This window comes from Pavona decussata, unplaced genomic scaffold, assembly GCF_977016875.1.
Source record: "Pavona decussata unplaced genomic scaffold, jaPavDecu1.1 SCAFFOLD_92, whole genome shotgun sequence".
Lineage (NCBI taxonomy): Eukaryota > Metazoa > Cnidaria > Anthozoa > Scleractinia > Agariciidae > Pavona > Pavona decussata.
The window spans coordinates 3,325,620-3,345,000 of NW_028145509.1; the positions used below are offsets into that span (position 1 = coordinate 3,325,620).

Below are 19,381 nucleotides of genomic sequence, written 5' to 3' on the forward strand. Positions count from 1 at the left end.
GCGTGACTTTTGGTATGCGTACCCAGACGCCTTTGTTCGCTTCAATAACACATTGTGCTTCCAATTTGAGGGAGAAACTTTTGTCCGTCTTGAACGATCGCCACGAAATTTGGACGACGTTTTCCTGGCTCATTTATGCTTTAACGTAGCTCAGTATTCTCCCTGTTCACTCTCGAGATATCTTGGTTTTACCGGCTATCAGTCCGATGATAATAGAACGACAACTTCCGCTTTTGCAGTCGAGGTAAACTACTGATGGTAAGTTTATGCGGATTGATGTCATTTGCTGGAGTGTTTATTTTCCTTTGTCTGAATAATTTTTATGTAAAAGGATTGGAATCATCGTGCTTTCATTCCCCAATGCATACATTTCAGTTAACAACGCTTTAAAAAGCAGTGCCATGTTGCTAAGACCTTCATTGACCGACCGAATCAAACAATCATAGGTTTAAATGCAGTTGGATATCTAACTGCAACGTAGTACAACCTTATATTGTTAAGTTTCTCCTTCGATTATCGCAAAAGGTTTGTGTCTTCTAGACGGCGCTATAATACACATCGGTGGGTTCGAGAATACGAGTTCGCATTCAAAACAACGATATTTCATTCAGGTAGCCATGGTTCTCAGTGATGGCTCGGTGACTGACAGTGTTCAGTGTTCATTAGCAAATTAGATGTACTAGACGTCGTGTAGAAGAACCAATTACTACTAACCTTGTTAAGATGTGTCAGTTCACAAAATATCTCTTCAAAAGCTGGACCTGTTTCATGGCTCCATGAAACAAATACAATCGTTCTTGGCCGAATTACCTGTATTTCTATTTCAAGGATACCAGAATAACAATTGAACAGTGATAACATTTTAGCAGGACTGAGGGATTGCGGAATACGATTCCACCATTTTCATCAACTGAACGTTCAAGGACCCATACGTAAAGAGACAATGATTTGTATTCATTTGCCTGTGTTTTGGTGTCATTTGAGTTGGATTGGGTGGGATTTACACACGAAAAGAGACCGTTACGATTTAAAATTAAATAACTAAAACATGGACTACGAGGTGCTCTTCCGGGAAGAAAGCCTGACAAAAAGACTTTGAAGTACTTGCTGTACTTCAAAAGGATCGCGTTTAAACTTGAACGTAGGAATAGTCTACGCGCTAGCTTAAATCCAGATCGACCAGCTCGACCAAGGTCGAACACAAGGAAATCAATATTTCATGGGTATTTCACGATTTCCCGTGTAATTTTCATCTATAATTTTCGGTGATGAAGTACCACCGGTTTTCGCCACAATTAACGTATCTTTTGTTTTGTTTTTGAAGTAAAAGACTACCCTGTAACCTTTCGACCTAAAATTGGTTCCCTTTTATTACTTGGAAGATGAAAATATAGTTAACTAAGTTGTAAAATGGTGGACAAGAGGAGCTCGCGAAAATGTCAATTTTGCTATAGTTATTGTTGCTGTTGTTTTTGCAGAATGTTCTGGAGCATTAACACCATGTCGGCTAATAGACCATTGCGTGTTATATTTTTGGCAAGCGAATGGAAATCTTCCAAAGGTGGTCTGTCAACCCTGAATAGAGAGCTGGCCATACAATTTGCCAAACGCCCCAATGTGTTGGTCACTTTTTTTGTACCAAAATGTTCTGAGACGGACAAGAAAGTAGCTGGTAATCACAATGTAAGAATTCTCGAGGCAGAAGAGCTTCCCTGTTATGACGAAGCTTATTTGTTGGCGTTTCCACCGAGAGATCTCGTCATTGATTTTGTTGTTGGCCATGGTGTTGTACTCGGAAAGCATGTGCAGATAATAAGGAACTCCCACAATTGTAAATGGCTGCAAGTTGTACATACGGCTCCTGATGAACTTGCAATGTACAAAAATTACCCCGACGCCATACCGAAAGGTGAAGAAAAACAATGGAATGAGCTTAGATTGTGTGAAAGAGCTGATCTTGTTGCAGCAGTTAGACCCAAACTAACGGAATCCTACACCGCCCAGCTCAGTTCTTGCGGGAAAGAAGTTTATAACCTTACCCCAGGTATTTTTACAGAATTATCTTCGTCAAAGTTGTCCACTCAAAAAAGCAAGTTTCGTATCCTGGTTTTCGGACGTGGTGACTGTGAAGATTTCCAACTTAAAGGATTCGACATCGCTGCTCAAGCAGTTGCCAAGCTGAATGATCACAGTTACCATCTGACGTTTGTAGGTGCACGGGAAGGAAGCGAAACCCAAGTAGCAAACTGGTTACTGGAGCAAGGCTTGTCCCGACGTCAGCTGACTGTATACAGGTATCATGACCGTGAACGTCTACCTAAACTTCTGTGTGCGGCGAATCTTGTCATTATTCCTTCCAGAACTGAAGGATTTGGGTTAGCAGCTTTGGAAGCCTTATCTGCTGGTCTGCCATTCCTTGTTAGTCAAAACAGTGGATTCGGAGAAGCTATACAAGAATTGCCTTTTGGATCATCTTTCATTGTAGATTCCGAAGATCCAGAATGCTGGGCAGCGGCCATCAAAAATGTTCGACAGAAAGGCAATGAAAGAGCAAATCAGGAGTGTCAAGGGCTAAGGACTCGCTACGCAGAGATGTTCAGCTGGGGGAGGCAGTGTTATGATCTGGTGCAGCTGATGTTAGGTTTTGTCGACGGTAAGTGTTTTCTGAACATATTTTATAAGACGTTCGTTTCAGCGAAATGTTCTTGGTTTTCCTTTTTGGTTGAATAAATTCTAAGATGGCGTTTCCATTGATTTTATTGATTGGTGGTCATTCAAGCAATGTGCTATTTATTTATTTTTTTACATTAAACTAGATCAGCCCAGAAGTGGTCCTTTGGACAGGACTGTTGGTCAGCAATTGGAGGGAGTTAACCTTGCTCCTGTAACAACTCCTTACGATAAACAAGGAGTGAAACAAAAGGAGAAACCATCTTCAAGGAAAGGACGTGGATCCACAAGTAATCGTGGAATTTGCACGTGTTTTTCTTGCTTTTTCGTCAAAGGTATTTCCCTATTTGTAACTTAAGCTTTGGCATTTTTATGACAGGGTAGAATTTTCTTCTTCTTCAACCGTATTGCGTTATATTATTATTTAGAAAGCATAATTACCTTCATTCTTTATATTTCCATCGTCATCAACATCGTCATTTTCATTGTCATAGTTATTGGGGGTTTTTTCCTCATAGTTATTGTTATTACTGTTATTCTTATTGCCATCATTATCACCATCATTATTGCCACTTCTCTTTTAGGGAGTGGGCAAGAGTCAACCGAAGCGCGTCCCTTCCAGAAGAGCGGCGAAGTGTCGGGTGCGAAACTGGAATTGAAGGTGAAAGACGAGCAGTCAGTAACTTCTTCAATGTTCCAGCAGCACCATGTTTCAAACGAAAACCCTGTTAAAGGCAGGGTTTTTTTCTGCTTTTATTTCGTTCGTTTTCTTCTTTTGATTTTGCTTACGGTGTGATTTGATTAGCACTAAAGGTGCCCTAACAAGTTCTATAAAGGTTTTGGTAGTCTTCTAGATGATGTATCAACACCATTTCTGTCATGTCATAACTAGTCGTAAACAGGACCGTTGGTCAGTAACCACAAGAGAAACAGCAATGATTTATGATCAACCATGGGCGAGAACAAAGGAGAAGTAACCTCCAAGAAAAAACCTCCGCTTTTGAGCAATCCTGGAAATAATTTGAAGGACCTGAAATGCGTTTTGTAACCTCTGATTCTAGTGTACGGTTTTCGAAATAAAAAGGACAAGTTATTTGCAGGAAATATTTGCTAACATTTTTTGGAGTTTCTTGTAGTTGTATTGTCTTAGTATTACCTTCTTTCATATTTTTGTCCTCTTTTTCTTCCGTGTAAACAACGCCGTGCTTTAAATAACATATTTTAGGCCGGTTTACACGCTATAATGTCTTGCCCGGTTAGTCAGCCCGATTCAACAAATCTGTTGCATTGCACGTTTCTCTTGAAGATCCCAATGTCATTCAACATTCAAATCAAAGAGGTGTCAAAATGCACGCAGACTTCGCTCTTCGACACCGTCGGGCGTTTAAGTTTTGTATTTCAGATAATGCCCATGACTGTCCTTATTTAAAGATTAAATTATTTAGTGTTTGCCTAGTCTCATACCAGTTGTATTTATCTGTACGGACTAGATCAGCTCTCAAGTGATCTACTAAAAACGGAAGATGTTGGTTTCCAGCATTTCCAGTCAATCGAACCTCACGGAAGCAGTACGACCGTTGGAATTGGTAAAACGGAAAGAAAATCGCTTGACATCATGAAAACGCAAACATCGGAGGAGCACAATAACCAACCCAGTCGTGACCAAGAAAAAGATTCTGTGCATGATCCGCTCTTCAGGGGGAAAGCCGAACGACTGCCGAAGATACCAAGACTGAGAGAAATTCCTTTGACATCAAAACGAGAACTTCGGACAGGGCAAAACACCGAAACCAGGTGTGATAAACAAAAGGATTCTGAACACCACGCTCTTCAAACGGAAAGCAGCACAACTGATGGAGATGTCAAGACTGAGAAACATTCCTCGGACATCAAAGCACAAGCATCTAAGGAGCAAAACACCCGAGCCAAAAGTGACCAAGAAAAAGATGCTTTGCTTCATACTCTGCAATCGGAAAGCAGCACAACTAATGGAGATGCCAAGACTGACAAAAATTCCTTTGACATAAAAACGAAAACATCTAAGGGGCAAAACACCCAAACTAGACGTGACCAAGACAAGGATTATGTGCGGCCTGCTCAGTTTCAAACTGACGAAACACAACCTGAAAGACTTGAATTCGTGACATCATCTCACGAGAAACAAGAAACAGAGGAACACATTAACACGTCAGACGACTACGTTCAATTACCAGGTAAGTCTTGCTGATCGTCTGAATCTCAGAGCTACTGACTTAAAATGGGAAGAAGCTCCATTTCAGTTGATAAAATATCAAGGAAAAAGAAAGATGGAGTGAAAGAACCCGTCAGAAACGTTTCAATGTTAACCGATATTTTGCAGCCATAAATCACCGCACAGAAGTGGGCGCTCTTTCATTGAAATTCTGTTTCCCTTTTTACCAGACTACCTCATATTGAAATCCCTTAATAGTTACAGTAAGTCGTCAAAATGTTGGCGTTTGCTCGATAACTTCTTCAAATTTCCAGCAGCACCATGTTTCAAATGAGAACCATGTAAAAGGCACGTTCGTTTCTTTGCTCGCTTATTTGTAAGAGTTTCTTGTAGTTGCATTGTTTTTGTATTGGCTACTTTTAGTTTTTGTCCTTTTCAGTTCTCTTCCATGTAACCACTGTAACCAACGCCGTGCTTTGAATAACATACTTAAGGCCGGTTTAGACGCTATAATGTCTTGCGCGATTACTCAACCCGATTCAGGAAATCTGTTGCCGTGCAAGTCTCTCATGGAGATCGCAATGTCATTCAAAATTCAAAATCAGAGAGGTGTCAAAATACACGCAGCCTTTGCCACCGATACTGTCGGGCGTTTGAGTCTTGTTTTTCAGATAATGTCCCTGACTTTCCTTATTTAATTAGGGACATTATCTCTTCAAAGGTTTAGGCTATGTCAAATCTCAAACCAGTTTTGTTTATCTGTACGAACCAGATCAGCTCTCAAGAGATCCACTAAAACCGGAAGATGTTGGTTTCCAAGATTTCCAGTCAATCGAACCTCACGGAAGCAGTGCGACTGATCTGGATGGTAAAACGGAAAGAAAATCCCTTGACACCATGGAAACACAAACATTGGAGGGGCAAAATACCCAATCCCGTCGTGACCAAGAAAAAGATTCTGTGCATGAACCTCTTCAGGGGAAAAGCCTTACGACTGCCGCAGATACCAAGAATGTGAGAAATTCCTTTGACATCAAAACGAGAACTTCTGACGGGCAAAACACCGAAACCAGATGTGATAAACAAAACGATTCTGAACACCACGCCCTTCAAACGGATAGCAGTTCAACTTATGGAGATGCCAAGGCTGAGATAAATTCATTGGACATAGAAACACAAACATCCAAGGAGCTGAATACCCGAGCCAGAAGTGCCCAAGAAAAAGATTATTTGCTTCATACTCTGCAATCGGATAGCAGTACAAACGATGGAAATGTCAAGACTGGTAAAACTTCCCTGGAAATCGAAGCACAAACATCTAAGGAGCAAAATACCCGAGCCAGAAGTGACCAAAACAAGGATTCTGTGCCGCCTGCTCAGTTTCAAACTGACGAAACACAACCTGAAAACTTTGAATTTGTGACATCATCTCACAAGAAACAAGAAACAGAGGAAGACATTGACACATCAGACGACCACTCTCAAATACCGAGTAAGCCGTGCTAATGGTCTGAATCTCAAAGCTAGTGCCTTAATCAAAATCGAGAAAAAGATCCATTTCGGTTTGATGAAGCAACGAGAAAAAAGAAAAACAGGGTAAAGGAACCCTCAGAAATGTTTAAATGTTAATCGCTATTGGGATGATCACTGCACAATAGCGGATGCTTTGACATATCATTTAAATCTCTTAATATTTACAGTAAGTCTTCAAAAGGTAAACGTTAATGTTCGGACTTCACCTTTATCGTGCTTTGTGCAATTTAAAAGAAACTGAAAATAGTCTTTGCTTCAAAAAACTTCCAGCTTGAGCTAAATACGAATGAGAAGTCCTATTCCTCGGAATACTGACAACCAAATTACAAGTCAAACATAAAATGCAGTTAAGTTAATTACCAAGCCCCGCACTTCAACATTAGTCATCCAAGCTATGCGAGCCTAAATAACATTTAAAGGAACACTAGTTTATTCGCCAAAGATGAAGTCTCTAATGATATATAATCTCATGCTAGTTTTACTTGTCTGTACCAACCAGATCAGCCATCAAGTGATCCACTAAGACTGGAAGGTGTTGGCTTCCAGCAATTTCAGTCAGTCGAACCTCAAGGAAGCACTACGAATGATGAGACAGACGTCAAGACTGACTCAAGCAGTTTAAGGCCTGGGTCAAGGGCTTTTAAGAGGAAAAATGGTTTATTCTAGATAACTTTAACAAATTCAATGGCACTGAACTGAAATTTGGAAGATAAAAAGATCTCATCATTCTGAAAATTTCTAAGCATAATAAGTAGTGCTATAGATCACGTGACATGTCACGTGATCATTTTTGTGAAAAAAGCAAAGATTTGACAGGTAGGCGACGGTTTTAAGAGATAACATCAAACAAAAAGGCGTTTCTAATAAAGATTAAATATCTCCATCCCTTCACGTTTGGAATGATCGTCCATTGTTCTCCAGAAAAAAATTATCAGGGCAAAGGTCATTTTTTAGTCCACAATTTAACCTTTGATCGTTAATTTCTCCAATTTAAAAACTTAAGGACAGTCATTCCAAACGTAGAAAGTTAAATATTTAAAATCTGCTTCGGAAACACTAATTCAGTTATCTTTATAAAGAAAATTCGCCGCCATATCGCCGATTTACGAAATTCCCATTTTTTGGTCACGTGATGTGTCACGTGATCAAAATTATACGTTAAGGCAAAAGAAAACATCAAGTTTAATATTCAGGGAAAATTTCATGCTGTTCTAGGCAGACAAACCGAAGATATAGGGGATCATTCATAATTTCTGAACACCCTTCAAACCCAGGCCTTAAACTGCGTGAGGAAATGAATTCTCTCGGCAACAAAGCACAAACAGACGAGGGGCAAAATACCCAGACCAGACGTGACCGAGAAAACGATTCTGTGCATTATCCCTTTCAAACTGACAGAGCACAGTTTCCTAGGACTGAGCGGCATGGCGAACAGCAGAAAACAGAGGAACATATCGATACGTCAAACAATTTCATTGATGTCAAGCGCGAGGATGTTCCAAGTAAGTCACAGCATGTTCGCTTCTGAGGGCAATGCCTGCTTTTACTACTGCGCGGACGTTCTGCGTCTCTCGGAATGGTCAAGGGTCTAAGGAATGATGTCTTCTAAAACAGAGATATTTTTACGCGGTTAATGAAAATTAGGGGTAAACAAACATTTTTCGGAGACAATTAAGCTTCAATTTGGGCGAAAATGCCATACGTAGCTATGTGGTTTAAAGGGTTTTCGAATTGTGGTACCTGAAAAAAATTTTAAAAAATGCCTAGTTGCCCAACATTTTCTGTTTAGATCCCAACAGACCTTATTTAAAGCTAAAAATCGTTACATGTGCAACAATGCTTTTGTATTGGAGGCATCTCTCTTAATAGGTGGACATTTGAAACGAAAATAAGGACAAATTTTAGTTAACAACGCATCGAGAAGGATGCAACATTTAAAACAGCTTAAGTACTCTGTCGTTTCGTTGAATTGTCATACTGAAACGTTGAGCGATGGCTAAACGTCAAAAACGACGATGAGCCCTTATTGAAGTCTTGTTATCGACAAGCATATTCCTTCAGCCTAGAAAGTCTCAAAATGAGCCCAATTTCCAGGAGTATGCTCTTGCAAATCCAGCTAGATTATCATATATTTTTATATATTTATTTATTTGTTTGTTTGTTGTTTTTTGTTCTTTTTTTTTGCTCAGCTTGCAAATTTCCCTTCTTATTGTTTTGGTGTATAGGGTTTCAGCATGGCTTTGTTGATTGGTCCTCTTTCAAAGATGTTCACCTGGCATTTAGCTGGGAGATGGGGAAATGGATACGGTCTAAAGGGTTTTTATTAGAAAAAAATCCTTGTCGAATAATTCCCTAGTGTTTCAAATCTTTTAAAGCCATAAATTGTATACTTGAGATACTAGATTAAACACTTTCTGTTGAAATAAGAGGGACGTTGTTGTGCTTGGAACGTGAAGCCGTCTTTCTGATTTCTATGCATATAACCGTAATTTTTCAAGTAGTCCGCGCGGAATTTGACAGAGAAAACTGGTAACCAACTGGTAAGGCTCTTCAGTAAACTCAGGCCAGTACGTTGCATGAAGTTGCAACATGAAGCAGGGTTTTTAAAATGAGAAACCCAAAGTAAAGGTAAAAGAAGAGCAAACAGGCTGCAGAAAGTAAACTGTTCTTCGCGAATTTAAGTCTGAGAAATTAAACGAACCCAAATCATTATGATTATTTTCGTCGACTCTCATTATAAGAAGTAACTTAGCTAAATCACATATGATTTTAAAGACATGTTTTTCAGCTTGTTTGCTTGAACAATTCTTCACGGGGAAACATAGTTGGGCAACAAGTTGGTGTGCTAATGTTATCACGGTACTGATACAATCATCAGCCGTCTCATTTTTATTGCTGTGTGTGAAATGGTTTTGTTAATATTTTACCAGATCTGACAGTCACTGGATGTCATGTGAAAGCCGAATCTCTCTCTTCTCACGATCAAAAAGTGGAAAGACAAAAGGCGAAGCCATCTTTAAGCAAAGAACGAGGTATTCGCCGGTCAAAGCCATGCCGAAGCATTCACCTTTTCAATTTACGATCGAACCTAGAAGCTCTGATTCCGTCGAAGATTGGTTGAAGGGAACAAAACCGTAACAACACAACTTACCTCTTACTAAAATGTCCACGATAAGCAACAAAACCATTCCGGGGCAAGGAATGGACCTAACCCATGAAAAGCGCATTAGATTAATTAAAATGTAAAATGAAGGAAGTATCAAAGGAAGCGCAAGTCATTTACCCCTCCCCCGCCCCTCTACCCATCAAAATATCATGGCTAATATGAAATGCCCATACTGTATTAAAGTACGGTCCTTTACAGAGTACTTACGAAAACTCCATGTCCCCTTTGTATTAATAAGGAGCAAACTCTCCTGCTTTACATACTTTGATCAACTGACCAGAGAAAGCGTCGAGAGAAAACCAAACTTGGAGAGAAATCAAGACTAATTAACAATTAGACGGCGAGCTCGAGGTTTCTATCGGCTGATAGTTGGCGAGGGGCGAAGCCCCGAGCCAACTATCAAAGACGATAGAAACCGAGAGCGAGCCGTCTAATTGTTTTAGCATACCTCAGTGGTCGATCTATCAAGCAAAAAAATCTTTTATTTCATAAATTTTGGTATATTTGTGCAATGATGCATGCTAAATCGCGCGCGCTCTGACAAACTGCCGTCTATCGATCGATAGACGGCACTTGTGTAGCCAATCAGATTGCGCGTTACGCGATAGTCGGTCACTGAGGTATGCTAAAATGCAGATATTCTTGTGTTAGTGAAGTGGATGCTATTTTGTCACAAACGTGGCCAGTGTTGTAGTAATAGTAGCAGTGGTAGTTGTAGTGGAAGTGTATTAGTAATGGTAGTGGTAGTTGTAGTAGTAAAGGTAGTGGAAGGGGTAGTAATAGTGGTCGTGGTAGTGGTAGTGGTAGTAGTAGTGGTAGCATTGGTAGTGGTAGTATTTTTGGTAGTGGTTGTAATAGTGGTAGTGGCAGTAGTAGTATTGAAAGTGGTAGTAATAGTAGTAGTAGTAGTAGTAGTAGTAGTAGTAGTAGTAGTAGTAGTAGTAGTGGTAGTGGTAGTGGTAGTGGTAGTGGTAGTGGTAGTGGTAGTGGTAGTGGTGTTGGTGTTGGTGTTGGTGGTAGTGGTAGTGGTAGTGGTAGTGGTAGTGGTAGTGGTAGTAGTAGTAGTAGAAGTAGTAGTAGTAGTAGTAGGAGTGGTAGTGGTAGTGGTAGTGGTAGTGGTGGTGGTAGTGGTAGTGGTAGTGGTAGTGGTAGTGGTAGAGGCAGTAGTAGTGGCAGTGGTAGTGGTAGTGGTAGTGGTAGAGACAGTAGTAGTGGCAGGGGTTGTGGTAGTGGCAGTGGTAGTGGCAGTAGTAGTGGCAGTGCTAGTGGCAGTGCTAGTGGTAGTGGTAGTGGTAGAGGCAGTAGTAGTGGCAGGGGTAGTGGTAGTGGTAGTGGTAGTGGTAGTGGCAGTTGTAGTGGTAGTGGCAGTGGAAGTGGCAGTGGTAGTGGTAGTGGTAGAGGCAGTAGTATTGGTAGTGGTAGTGGTAGTGGTAGTGGTAGTGGTAGAGGCAGTAGTAGTGGCAGGGGTAGTGGTAGTGGTAGTGGTAGTGGCAGTTGTAGTGGTAGTGGCAGTGGAAGTGGCGGTGGCAGTGGCAGTGGCAGTGGTAGTGGTAGAGGCAGTAGTAGTGGTAGTGGTAGTGGTAGTGGTAGTGGTAGTGGTAGTGGTAGTGGTAGAGGCAGTAGTAGTGGCAGGGGTAGTGGTAGTGGCAGTTGTAGTGGTAGTGGCAGTGGCAGTGGTAGTGGTAGAGGCAGTAGTAGTGGCGGTGGTAGTGGTAGTGGTAGAGGCAGTAGTAGTGGCAGTGGTAGTGGTAGTGGTAGTGGTAGAGGCAGTAGTAGTGGCAGTGGTAGTGGTAGTGGTAGTGGTAGAGGCAGTAGTAGTGGCAGGGGTAGTGGTAGTGGTAGTGGCAGTTGTAGTGGTAGTGGCAGTGGAAGTGGCAGTGGCAGTGGTAGTGGTAGAGGCAGTAGTAATGGTAGTGGTAGTGGCAGTGGCAGTGGTAGTGGTAGAGACAGTGGTAGTGGTAGAGGCAGTAGCAGTGGCAGTGGCAGTGGTGGTAGAGTAAAAACTTGCATACAAGAACACCCATTTTCGGGGTTCAGGCTGTTGGGTTGATATACATTGGGTATTTTAGGTGAAATCAGCCTGAAAGTGTTCTTAAGTGTTCTTAATTTTTACTTATAAAAGAATGTAAGGGATTTACTAACTATGATTAAATACATAACTTTGAGAGAAAATTAAACTTGAGGCACACAACATTAGAAAATAAATTGCACAACCGAGCTTTCGACTGGCATCCGCTAGTCTTCCTCAGGGATTAGAACTATGGGGGCTTGGTCACGTGGAGGTTGTCGTTTGCGATCAGCACGTGACCATAAGACGGAATCGTGTGTAACACAAGGTTTTGATTAATAAAATCTTTTATGATAAAAATTATTAATTAAAATTAATTCCAATCAAAGTGTACCTATCTCTAGTTTCTTAAATCTGAAGCCTTATTTTAAAAAAATAAATGACAACATCAGACTTTGTTAAATGTGCACTTGGGATGAGATCTATACATCGGCAGAGCCATCTGTTATCAACCAGGCAGTTGTTGTACATTTGCTATACACAGCAAGTGAAATTACTAGCATTTATTATTCCACTATTATGTCATTTAACCAAATAAGGTCAAGAGAACGGGCAAAATATGAGACCGTAATACACTGTAGTGTCCCGGTTTGACCGGTTTACAACAGAGCGAATACGGATGGAAAAGGCAAAAAAAGGAGCAACAATGGCCGGACTGGACGAAGAATAGGTTTTGAAACGATACAAGCTCGAAAACAAGTTTTTAGCATGCCAATTACTTGTCATTTATCTTTTCATTTTATCCAATCAAATTAAAGACATTTAACTGGTTTTCTGCGTTGTTTACGTCATTCGTACGCGCCATATACCGATAGACAGTTAATACCGGGTGTATTTCAAAACTGTTACCAAAACAGAGAAGCCAAAATAACAAAATGTTTTTGTAGTGGAATAAGGCTGAATGTGTTCTTATATATATATATATATATGCTCCTTTTTTACCAAAGTTCTTCATCCACATGTTCTTGTATGCGGGTTTTTACTGCGGGTTTTTACTGTAGTAGTAGTAGTAGTAGTAGTAGTAGTAGTAGTAGTAGTAGTAGTAGTAGTAGTAGTAGTAGTAGTAGTAGTAGTAGTAGTAGTAGCAGTAGTAGTAGTAGTAGTGTAGTAGTAGTAGTAGTAGTAGTAGTAGTAGTAGTAGTAGTAGTGGCGGTGGCGGTGGCGGTGGCGGTGGCGGTGGCAGTGGCAGTGGCAGTGGCAGTGGTGGTAGTGGTAGTGGTAGTGGTAGTAGTAGTAGTAGTAGTAGTAGTATATTTTTTCTTTTACCTCATTCTCCTCTTTCCTCATTTCTTTCTTTTTCCTCGTACAGAGTTTAGCGGAAAAAACATGGATGGAAGGAAGGGCCTCATCTCTTCTTGGAACCAAAAGCGCAGACCATTTCAAGAGGAAGCACTGCAACGTTTCTTCGGTTCAAGAAAGAAAGGGCAGAAGTTTGAACATCAGCCGAGGAGAAATCTTCTCCCAAAACCTCCAACGACGCCATCGTCAAGGGCCACTGCCGATATGGTAACGCCTACGAAGCGTCAAAGTTTCTTACCAGAAAGTCCAAGTGTTGAAGACAAATTCCATGATATGCGATGCCATGTTACTCCCGGCATCAGAGACCAAGAAATCAAGAGTAAGGAAACAAGCTCGACAACCGCTGAGAAAACCATGGAACAAAAAGGTTAGAGAATTATGCTGATTATCTTTTTCCAAAGACATCTCCTTGATGTCATCAAATTTACAGCTGCAATTACTTGAGGCTGATATCCACAGGGAAACAGTTAAGAGAAATCCTTGCCGAAAGAACAACAGAAAAATAACGCAAAAACCAACACAGGGTTTTGAAGGAGGGAAGGTAACATTTGCAGGTAGTGCGTTTAAAAAAAACTCAGCTAGCAAATCTAAAAGTACGTTGACCAATGAAAGCTGACGGTTATCAAGTTTCGGTTTGGGTTAACGGGGGTCAGACCTTCTTCGAGTGTTGTAGTCGTGTACATCATACTGTTATTCCGATACCGAGGAACTATATTGTGCACCTACATAAATACCTCTGAAGGCAACTACAGTAATTATATTGTTAAGTTAAGTTTTTCAATTATTGGAAGTAGTGTATTTCATAGCCAGTAGTATCTTTATTGTTATTGCATGTTCATTGTGGGACCGCGGGCGATCTTGAACCCTAACACTTTTAGAGTGGCCCTGTATTGTAAAAAGTTTCTAGATTTTCTGTGAATTTCATGAAAATTAATTAAAAACTAAATTTAGTTCTTCTTCTTTTTTTTCTAGACATAGCCATTTTTGGCTGCAATGTGTCAGAGGAGTCAATGCAGTCTGTGTTGCACGTTTTTGGAGAAATTCGACCTAAGCTTAACCTTTCAGAAAATCCGCAAGTAAAAAACCTTACACCCGCTAAAATTGAGAGGTATTTAAGAGAAAACGTGTTCAGATTCTGTGTGTTGGTGGTGGGTGCAGAGACAGTGACAGATGCTTATGAAAACCTACCTGAAAGAAAGATGGAATATGAAGAACTTCTCAAAACAGCAATGGATAGAGTTGGTAAGATAACTTAACAAATCATCCAGTCTTCGCGTGAAAGCCCATACAGTTATAGTATAGTTTAAGGATCATCCAAAAACTCATTAATAATTCATAAGCCCTTTGACCTATCAAATGGTCGATAGAACATCACGTGCAATGGTTTTGAAACCCGATAAAATCTTCTCCTGATTAGTATGCATAACACGCAATAATAATATAATAATAATAATATAATAATAATAATCATCATCATCATCATCATCATCATCATTTCTTAAGCGCAAATTCAACTAAAGTTTTCAAATGCGTTTTACAAATGGTATTAATTAAACAATATATAAAGTGTTAAAAGGTAAACTGTAAAAGCATAAAAAATAGTTAAGTTATTCTAAAGGACTAAGTGAGATATGCTCTTTTAAAAAGGAGAGTCTTAAGTTTCCGTTTAAATGTTAATACTGTGTTCCTTCCTGAGTTCCAGAGGTAGTCCATTCCACAATCGAGGGGCCGCAGTAGCGAAGGCTCGGTCTCTGAGGGTGAGCAACGTTTTAACTGCCAGTGGTTTGAGCTTATAGTTAGCGTTAGATCTCAAACCATAACTGGAATTCGGCTTCAATGTAATTAAGTCACGTATATATTTTGGGGCGGTGCGATGGAGAGCTTTATATGTGATTAAAATAAATAAAAGTAAACTGTTTTGTAAAAAAGGTATCATTTGAACGGGATGTTTCACGTGAACTGCTTTTTTCTATATCTCGAAAAACAACGTTAGGTGGGGTGATCCCTGATTGCTGTGTAAAATTACACCTTACGCTTGAAGTTTTTGTTGTTCCACAGCCGAAAAAGTCATCATTTTCGTCTGTGAAACCTGCCCGTTACGACCGAATGAAACATCAATTGCCAATGGTTACATCGAGCGCATCTTCGAAGAAAACAGCAAGGGATTTATTGCATGGCTAAAGAATGGAAAACTGACTGTAGAGCCCGATGTTTTGGCACAGTTTCTGAATTCACCAAAAACTGCGGGGCAGATAATCCCACAGAGAAGTTACCAAGTTGAACAGGGTCAACACTGCCTTGCACAAACACCACGACATCACGTGATGCAGCCATCAGAAGGAAACACAACTTCAGGTATGCAGAGGCAACTTGCGCCCATGGGAAAACAAATTATGCTTAAAAGCAAACTTCACCATGGAAGAATATCTGACGACCCAGATGATATTGAACAACAATGGCCTGAATTTAAAGTGCCCCTAACCCTTCAATTTGTTTTCTTTTGGTAGATTTCCATATCTTTCAAGAACTCATTTTCGAAAAAAATTTTGAGAAATATTGAATCCTTTTTTTTTTACGAGCGCTAGAAGTGAAGGCAGTCTTGTCGATATTTTCACCTATCGTTCGCATTAGTCCCCCACTCGGCCAAATGTGGAGCGTGACGTAAGAAAAGGACATCGTGCAAAAATATCCGAAGATTCGCGGTAATGCTTCAATTGTAAACAGAGAAAATGGTTGGAAAATGTGTGGTTTTTGGATGCAGCAACTCTCGAAATGTAGAGAAAGGAATCAGCATGCATAAGATTCCTTCTGAATCCTTCTGAATCCTTCTGGTGTCCTTTTCTTTCGTCACAGCTAAGAAAGTGTCAAATATCGGACGCTTCTCATTGGCTCGTTCCTAATGAGCCCACGAGAGAAAAATTTGTCCAGCGGGGCTTAAAGGGCGCAAAAATTTAAAAATTTCAGTAACTTTTAGCGCTCGTAAAATAAAAAGGATTCAATATTTCTCAAAAATTTTTTCGAAAATGAGTTCTTGAAAGATATGGAAATCTACCACGAGAAAACAAATTGAAGGGTTAGGGGCACTTTAAAGTCCCAAACCTCCTTGCATTACATCTGCTTAAAGAGCATCGTCACATTGCTGAGGCTGATGTGGAAATCGTCCACGATCGAGAGTTCGCTTATGGTGTTGATTATATATTACGATTTCCGGTTAAAGCGACGGGAAATGTCGAATATGGAATAATAGAAAGAGTGTCTGAAGTTAAAAAAAAGACAGTTCATTTTGTAACGAAAACTTTCGAATGGTTTAGTAATAATAGATAAAAAAAGTAAGAATTTCAAAACAGAAAATGAAAGAAACACCGCTGTAAAAGTAGAATAGGTCCTCTGTAACTAATTTCACATAAAAAATAGATAAAGGTACAGCCTATCCGTTCGGTTTTTCATCTTAACAGTGTTTATGAGTTACTGATATGCTTACCTAGTTGATATTTCTAGCTGTAATTTAACAGCAGTAGAATGCTCAGTTAGCTCGAACAGAAATAATTTCTCTTAACTACTGCATGAAGAAAACTGCTTACATCATCATTTTAAAAGTTTATTCTTGTTTATTGAGGACTTTTCAGTAATGTCTCTGTATTTAGATTCTTAGTTAGATGTCGGCTGACATCCGTGATAACATTCTAGTATCAGAAAACACACAATTCCCTTAAAGTTTTGGCTATGACTGCCGTGACCTGATTTAAAGTGTTTTTGTTTAAGATTGTTATGTACTGCTTCAGGGACAATATGTCGTTTTGTATACCTTCTCTGAGAGGCATCAATTTGAATTTTATACCAGTAACTGGTTTAATTTTTAAGTTAAAGCTTGTCATTAAGGCCCTATTAATCTTTCAACGAAGTTAACCTTTTTTCAAGCCAGTATATATTCACCTCACTGTCCTCTATTTTTTTCGTATTGTGTGAGTTGGGAGAATCTGTTTTAATATCAACTGAAGGCATCATGACCTTCCCTTGGTGATCATTCCGTTTATTCTCATGACCGACATGTTTAAGCAAGTAATAATATTGTAAAGAGAAGATGGATGATGGTCAGTACTAGAACTAAAAGGGTGAAAGGTTTGAACAGGTGCAGGAATCTCCAGGTTGAGAAGTTTAAGGACAATGTCACAACGGCCACCCGGATAATGCAAATCGCACAAATTACGTTTGGTTGGCTGCTCATTCAAAGACACATCGAAACATTTAATATTACGGTTAACTTTCGATTTTCTGAAGACAATTTGAAGATGCAAGTGGCTGTTTAGTTACCGGAATGTGTTCATTTGACCGGCACTTGATACTAGGGAGGAAAATAAAGAGGAGCCGAATTACTACAACAAAAAAATATTCTTCCACCTTTTTAGCTTGAATGGGTCTTTTGAAAATGAATAATCTGGAAGGGGAGGGTGATTGACTTTAATCTATTTTTTGGGTGTGTTGTCGGGATTTAGCAATCCGACGTTCGCGTGCCCGAAGGAATAAATTGTACCTCCCTAATGGTATGTTTAAGTTACACGATTTTTCTCTTTTATGTCTTGAGATGGCACGAAAGAGGTTAACACATGATTGCGCTTTCTTCCATCCCTGAAAACCCCTCACCCATGCAGTTTCAGATGGAAATTCCAGCTTCAAGCTTAAGTGGTTCAATAAGCGTACCCTCAGTTAAACTTGTCTAAACAACACATATCTTTATGGTTCATATTAGCTCGTCTCCCCCAAGGATGAACATAGAACGACACCAAACTACTTCACTAGCTTGTGGCCAATGTAACGTATAAGGTCATCAACGATCACTTCATTAGCGGGTGATTATGTCCCTGTTAGGCGAAATGAAGTGAATTGTTCCGTACCACCGACCGTTTGTGTTTCTCTTTGGACTCAAGCACATCTTTTCCCTCCATGATGAAGAATGTGGTATTGTTTCCAGAAGAAATCCTGTTACATTTGATAAAAGAAAAGAGTCTTACTAGAAAATTTTGTAATTATTGATCAGTGAAGAAATTTGAATCAAAGTTCACCGCTCCACCCGGAATTAGCTTCATCAGGCTTTGAACAACTGGGCCCAGAAATAGGAATATATAACACCGGTACCGCGCCCGATCGATGACCCTCTTTCAGCAAATCTCACTTCCCAAGAACACTTCTTGACTATATATTTATGTTAAATTCATCATCTTATCGTTGTGGTATGACGTTTTTTACCAACCATTCTGCCCATGCACCTTGGCGTCCTTCATTGTAGTCACAAATTGCAATGAATAAATTAATTGAACCTAAATGAAACTCTGTTCTCTCCTAGAGGGGATATTTTTGTCCTCTATTGTTCTCATTGTCTTCAACAACAACGGCCCAATCAGAATCCATTACCTGCTCCTATGTCAGTAGCGAGGGGATTTACTCATCTCAATCCGTTTGACGTCACATACCCACAAGTCGAAAGAAGACTTCTTTTACTGAAATGGGCGACCATATTGTTTACATGTTTTAGACTTGATGACGTTTTCAGAAAGATAATGAACCCTCACGCATACATAACCCATTAAAAAACGTCATCCTTTTCCTAACCTCGACCTGAGTGCTTGTTGGCATGTAAGGTGGTGTAGGAATCGAATGTGGAAATCTAGCCTTCCGATTGGTCTATTTTGATTACGTCTTTAAAATACCCCTCTATTTACTGACTTAAAACACGTCTCATGACAACAAGAATTTATCTTCGCTTGCATTTCCACAAGGGGAATTTGTCAACTCTTTGCAAATGGGCGTTAAATCTATACCGTAACAGTGATCGAGCTGTTGATACGTCTACTCGCAAACGTGCTACCTTGAATGATGGAGTCACAATAGATTACTGGAAGATGACGTTAGAAAAATTCCAACTATCGATCGATAAATATCTCACTCGTATTGGATAAAATTGGAAAAATTCGTTTTGACCTACCCTAAACCCTTCTTAAAGGTTCCACTAAATTATTCAACTGCCATAAGCTATATTTCAAGTTTAAATTTGTTTTTCATTTATTTCAATCATAATAGGCCTTAATGACACTGCATTATAACATCTTTCCAAACGGACTGTAAATTTGACGAACATTTGGTACCGTTTGTTCACATGATTATAACATCTTTTACTCTTCCATCAATTTCTCCCTTTACAATAAACTTCCATTTTCTTTCAAAGTGACCCATAAACTGCCAGCTTTGCGACCGCGTGTCGTAACTGACGAGTGATATTCCAGGATGATACAGTAGATACTTTTCCAAATACGCTTTTGCTTGAATTTGTTCATCTTTTCCAGGCTCGCTGTACACACGGGCAACCAACTTATAATCACGGTGTGCTGTGAGCATTTGGTCAACAAGCTCGCCCTTTTTCTTGAGATTCTGTAGTTTGTTACCGCAACTGTCCAAATTC

At 39.8% G+C, this 19,381-nt stretch overlaps 2 protein-coding genes across 4 annotated transcripts; both read left to right on the plus strand.

The window, feature by feature from the left end:
• Positions 1-60: 60 nt before the first annotated feature.
• On the plus strand, positions 61-18,835 carry LOC146473900 (uncharacterized). 3 transcript variants are annotated; one of them, XM_085117963.1, is made up of 12 exons: positions 61-258; positions 1,479-2,653; positions 2,817-3,005; positions 3,255-3,404; positions 4,161-4,883; positions 5,634-6,353; positions 6,894-7,000; positions 7,686-7,896; positions 9,325-9,426; positions 12,938-13,294; positions 13,900-14,169; positions 14,986-18,835. In XM_085117963.1, the coding sequence occupies exons 2-12, from the start codon at positions 1,480-1,482 to the stop codon at positions 15,432-15,434; spliced, it is 4,452 nt and encodes a 1,483-aa protein (XP_084974089.1). In that variant the 5' UTR covers positions 61-258; position 1,479; the 3' UTR covers positions 15,435-18,835. The 3 variants fall into 3 exon arrangements, with proteins under 3 accessions (XP_084974089.1, XP_084974090.1, XP_084974091.1); XM_085117964.1 differs by lacking the exon at positions 9,325-9,426; XM_085117965.1 differs by lacking the exons at positions 9,325-9,426; positions 12,938-13,294.
• Positions 9,557-12,942, plus strand: LOC146473901 (uncharacterized). The gene is made up of 2 exons (XM_085117662.1): positions 9,557-9,636; positions 10,302-12,942. Exons 1-2 carry the CDS (start codon positions 9,557-9,559, stop codon positions 11,608-11,610), a joined length of 1,389 nt encoding a protein of 462 aa, XP_084973788.1. The 3' UTR covers positions 11,611-12,942.
• Positions 18,836-19,381: the final 546 nt, after the last annotated feature.

Excerpts from the sequence above, each read along its gene's own strand:
- LOC146473901 (XM_085117662.1), top strand. The coding sequence starts at position 9,557 with ATGTCCACGATAAGCAACAAAACCATTCCGGGGCAAGGAATGGACCTA. Across the intron at positions 9,637-10,301 it reads CGCATTAGATTAATTAAAAT|TGGTAGTTGTAGTAGTAAAG; the intron begins GTAAAATGAAGG and ends TAGTAATGGTAG.
- LOC146473900 (XM_085117963.1), top strand. The coding sequence starts at position 1,480 with ATGTTCTGGAGCATTAACACCATGTCGGCTAATAGACCATTGCGTGTT. Across the intron at positions 3,006-3,254 it reads TTCTTGCTTTTTCGTCAAAG|GGAGTGGGCAAGAGTCAACC; the intron begins GTATTTCCCTAT and ends CTTCTCTTTTAG. Across the intron at positions 3,405-4,160 it reads AAACGAAAACCCTGTTAAAG|ATCAGCTCTCAAGTGATCTA; the intron begins GCAGGGTTTTTT and ends TGTACGGACTAG.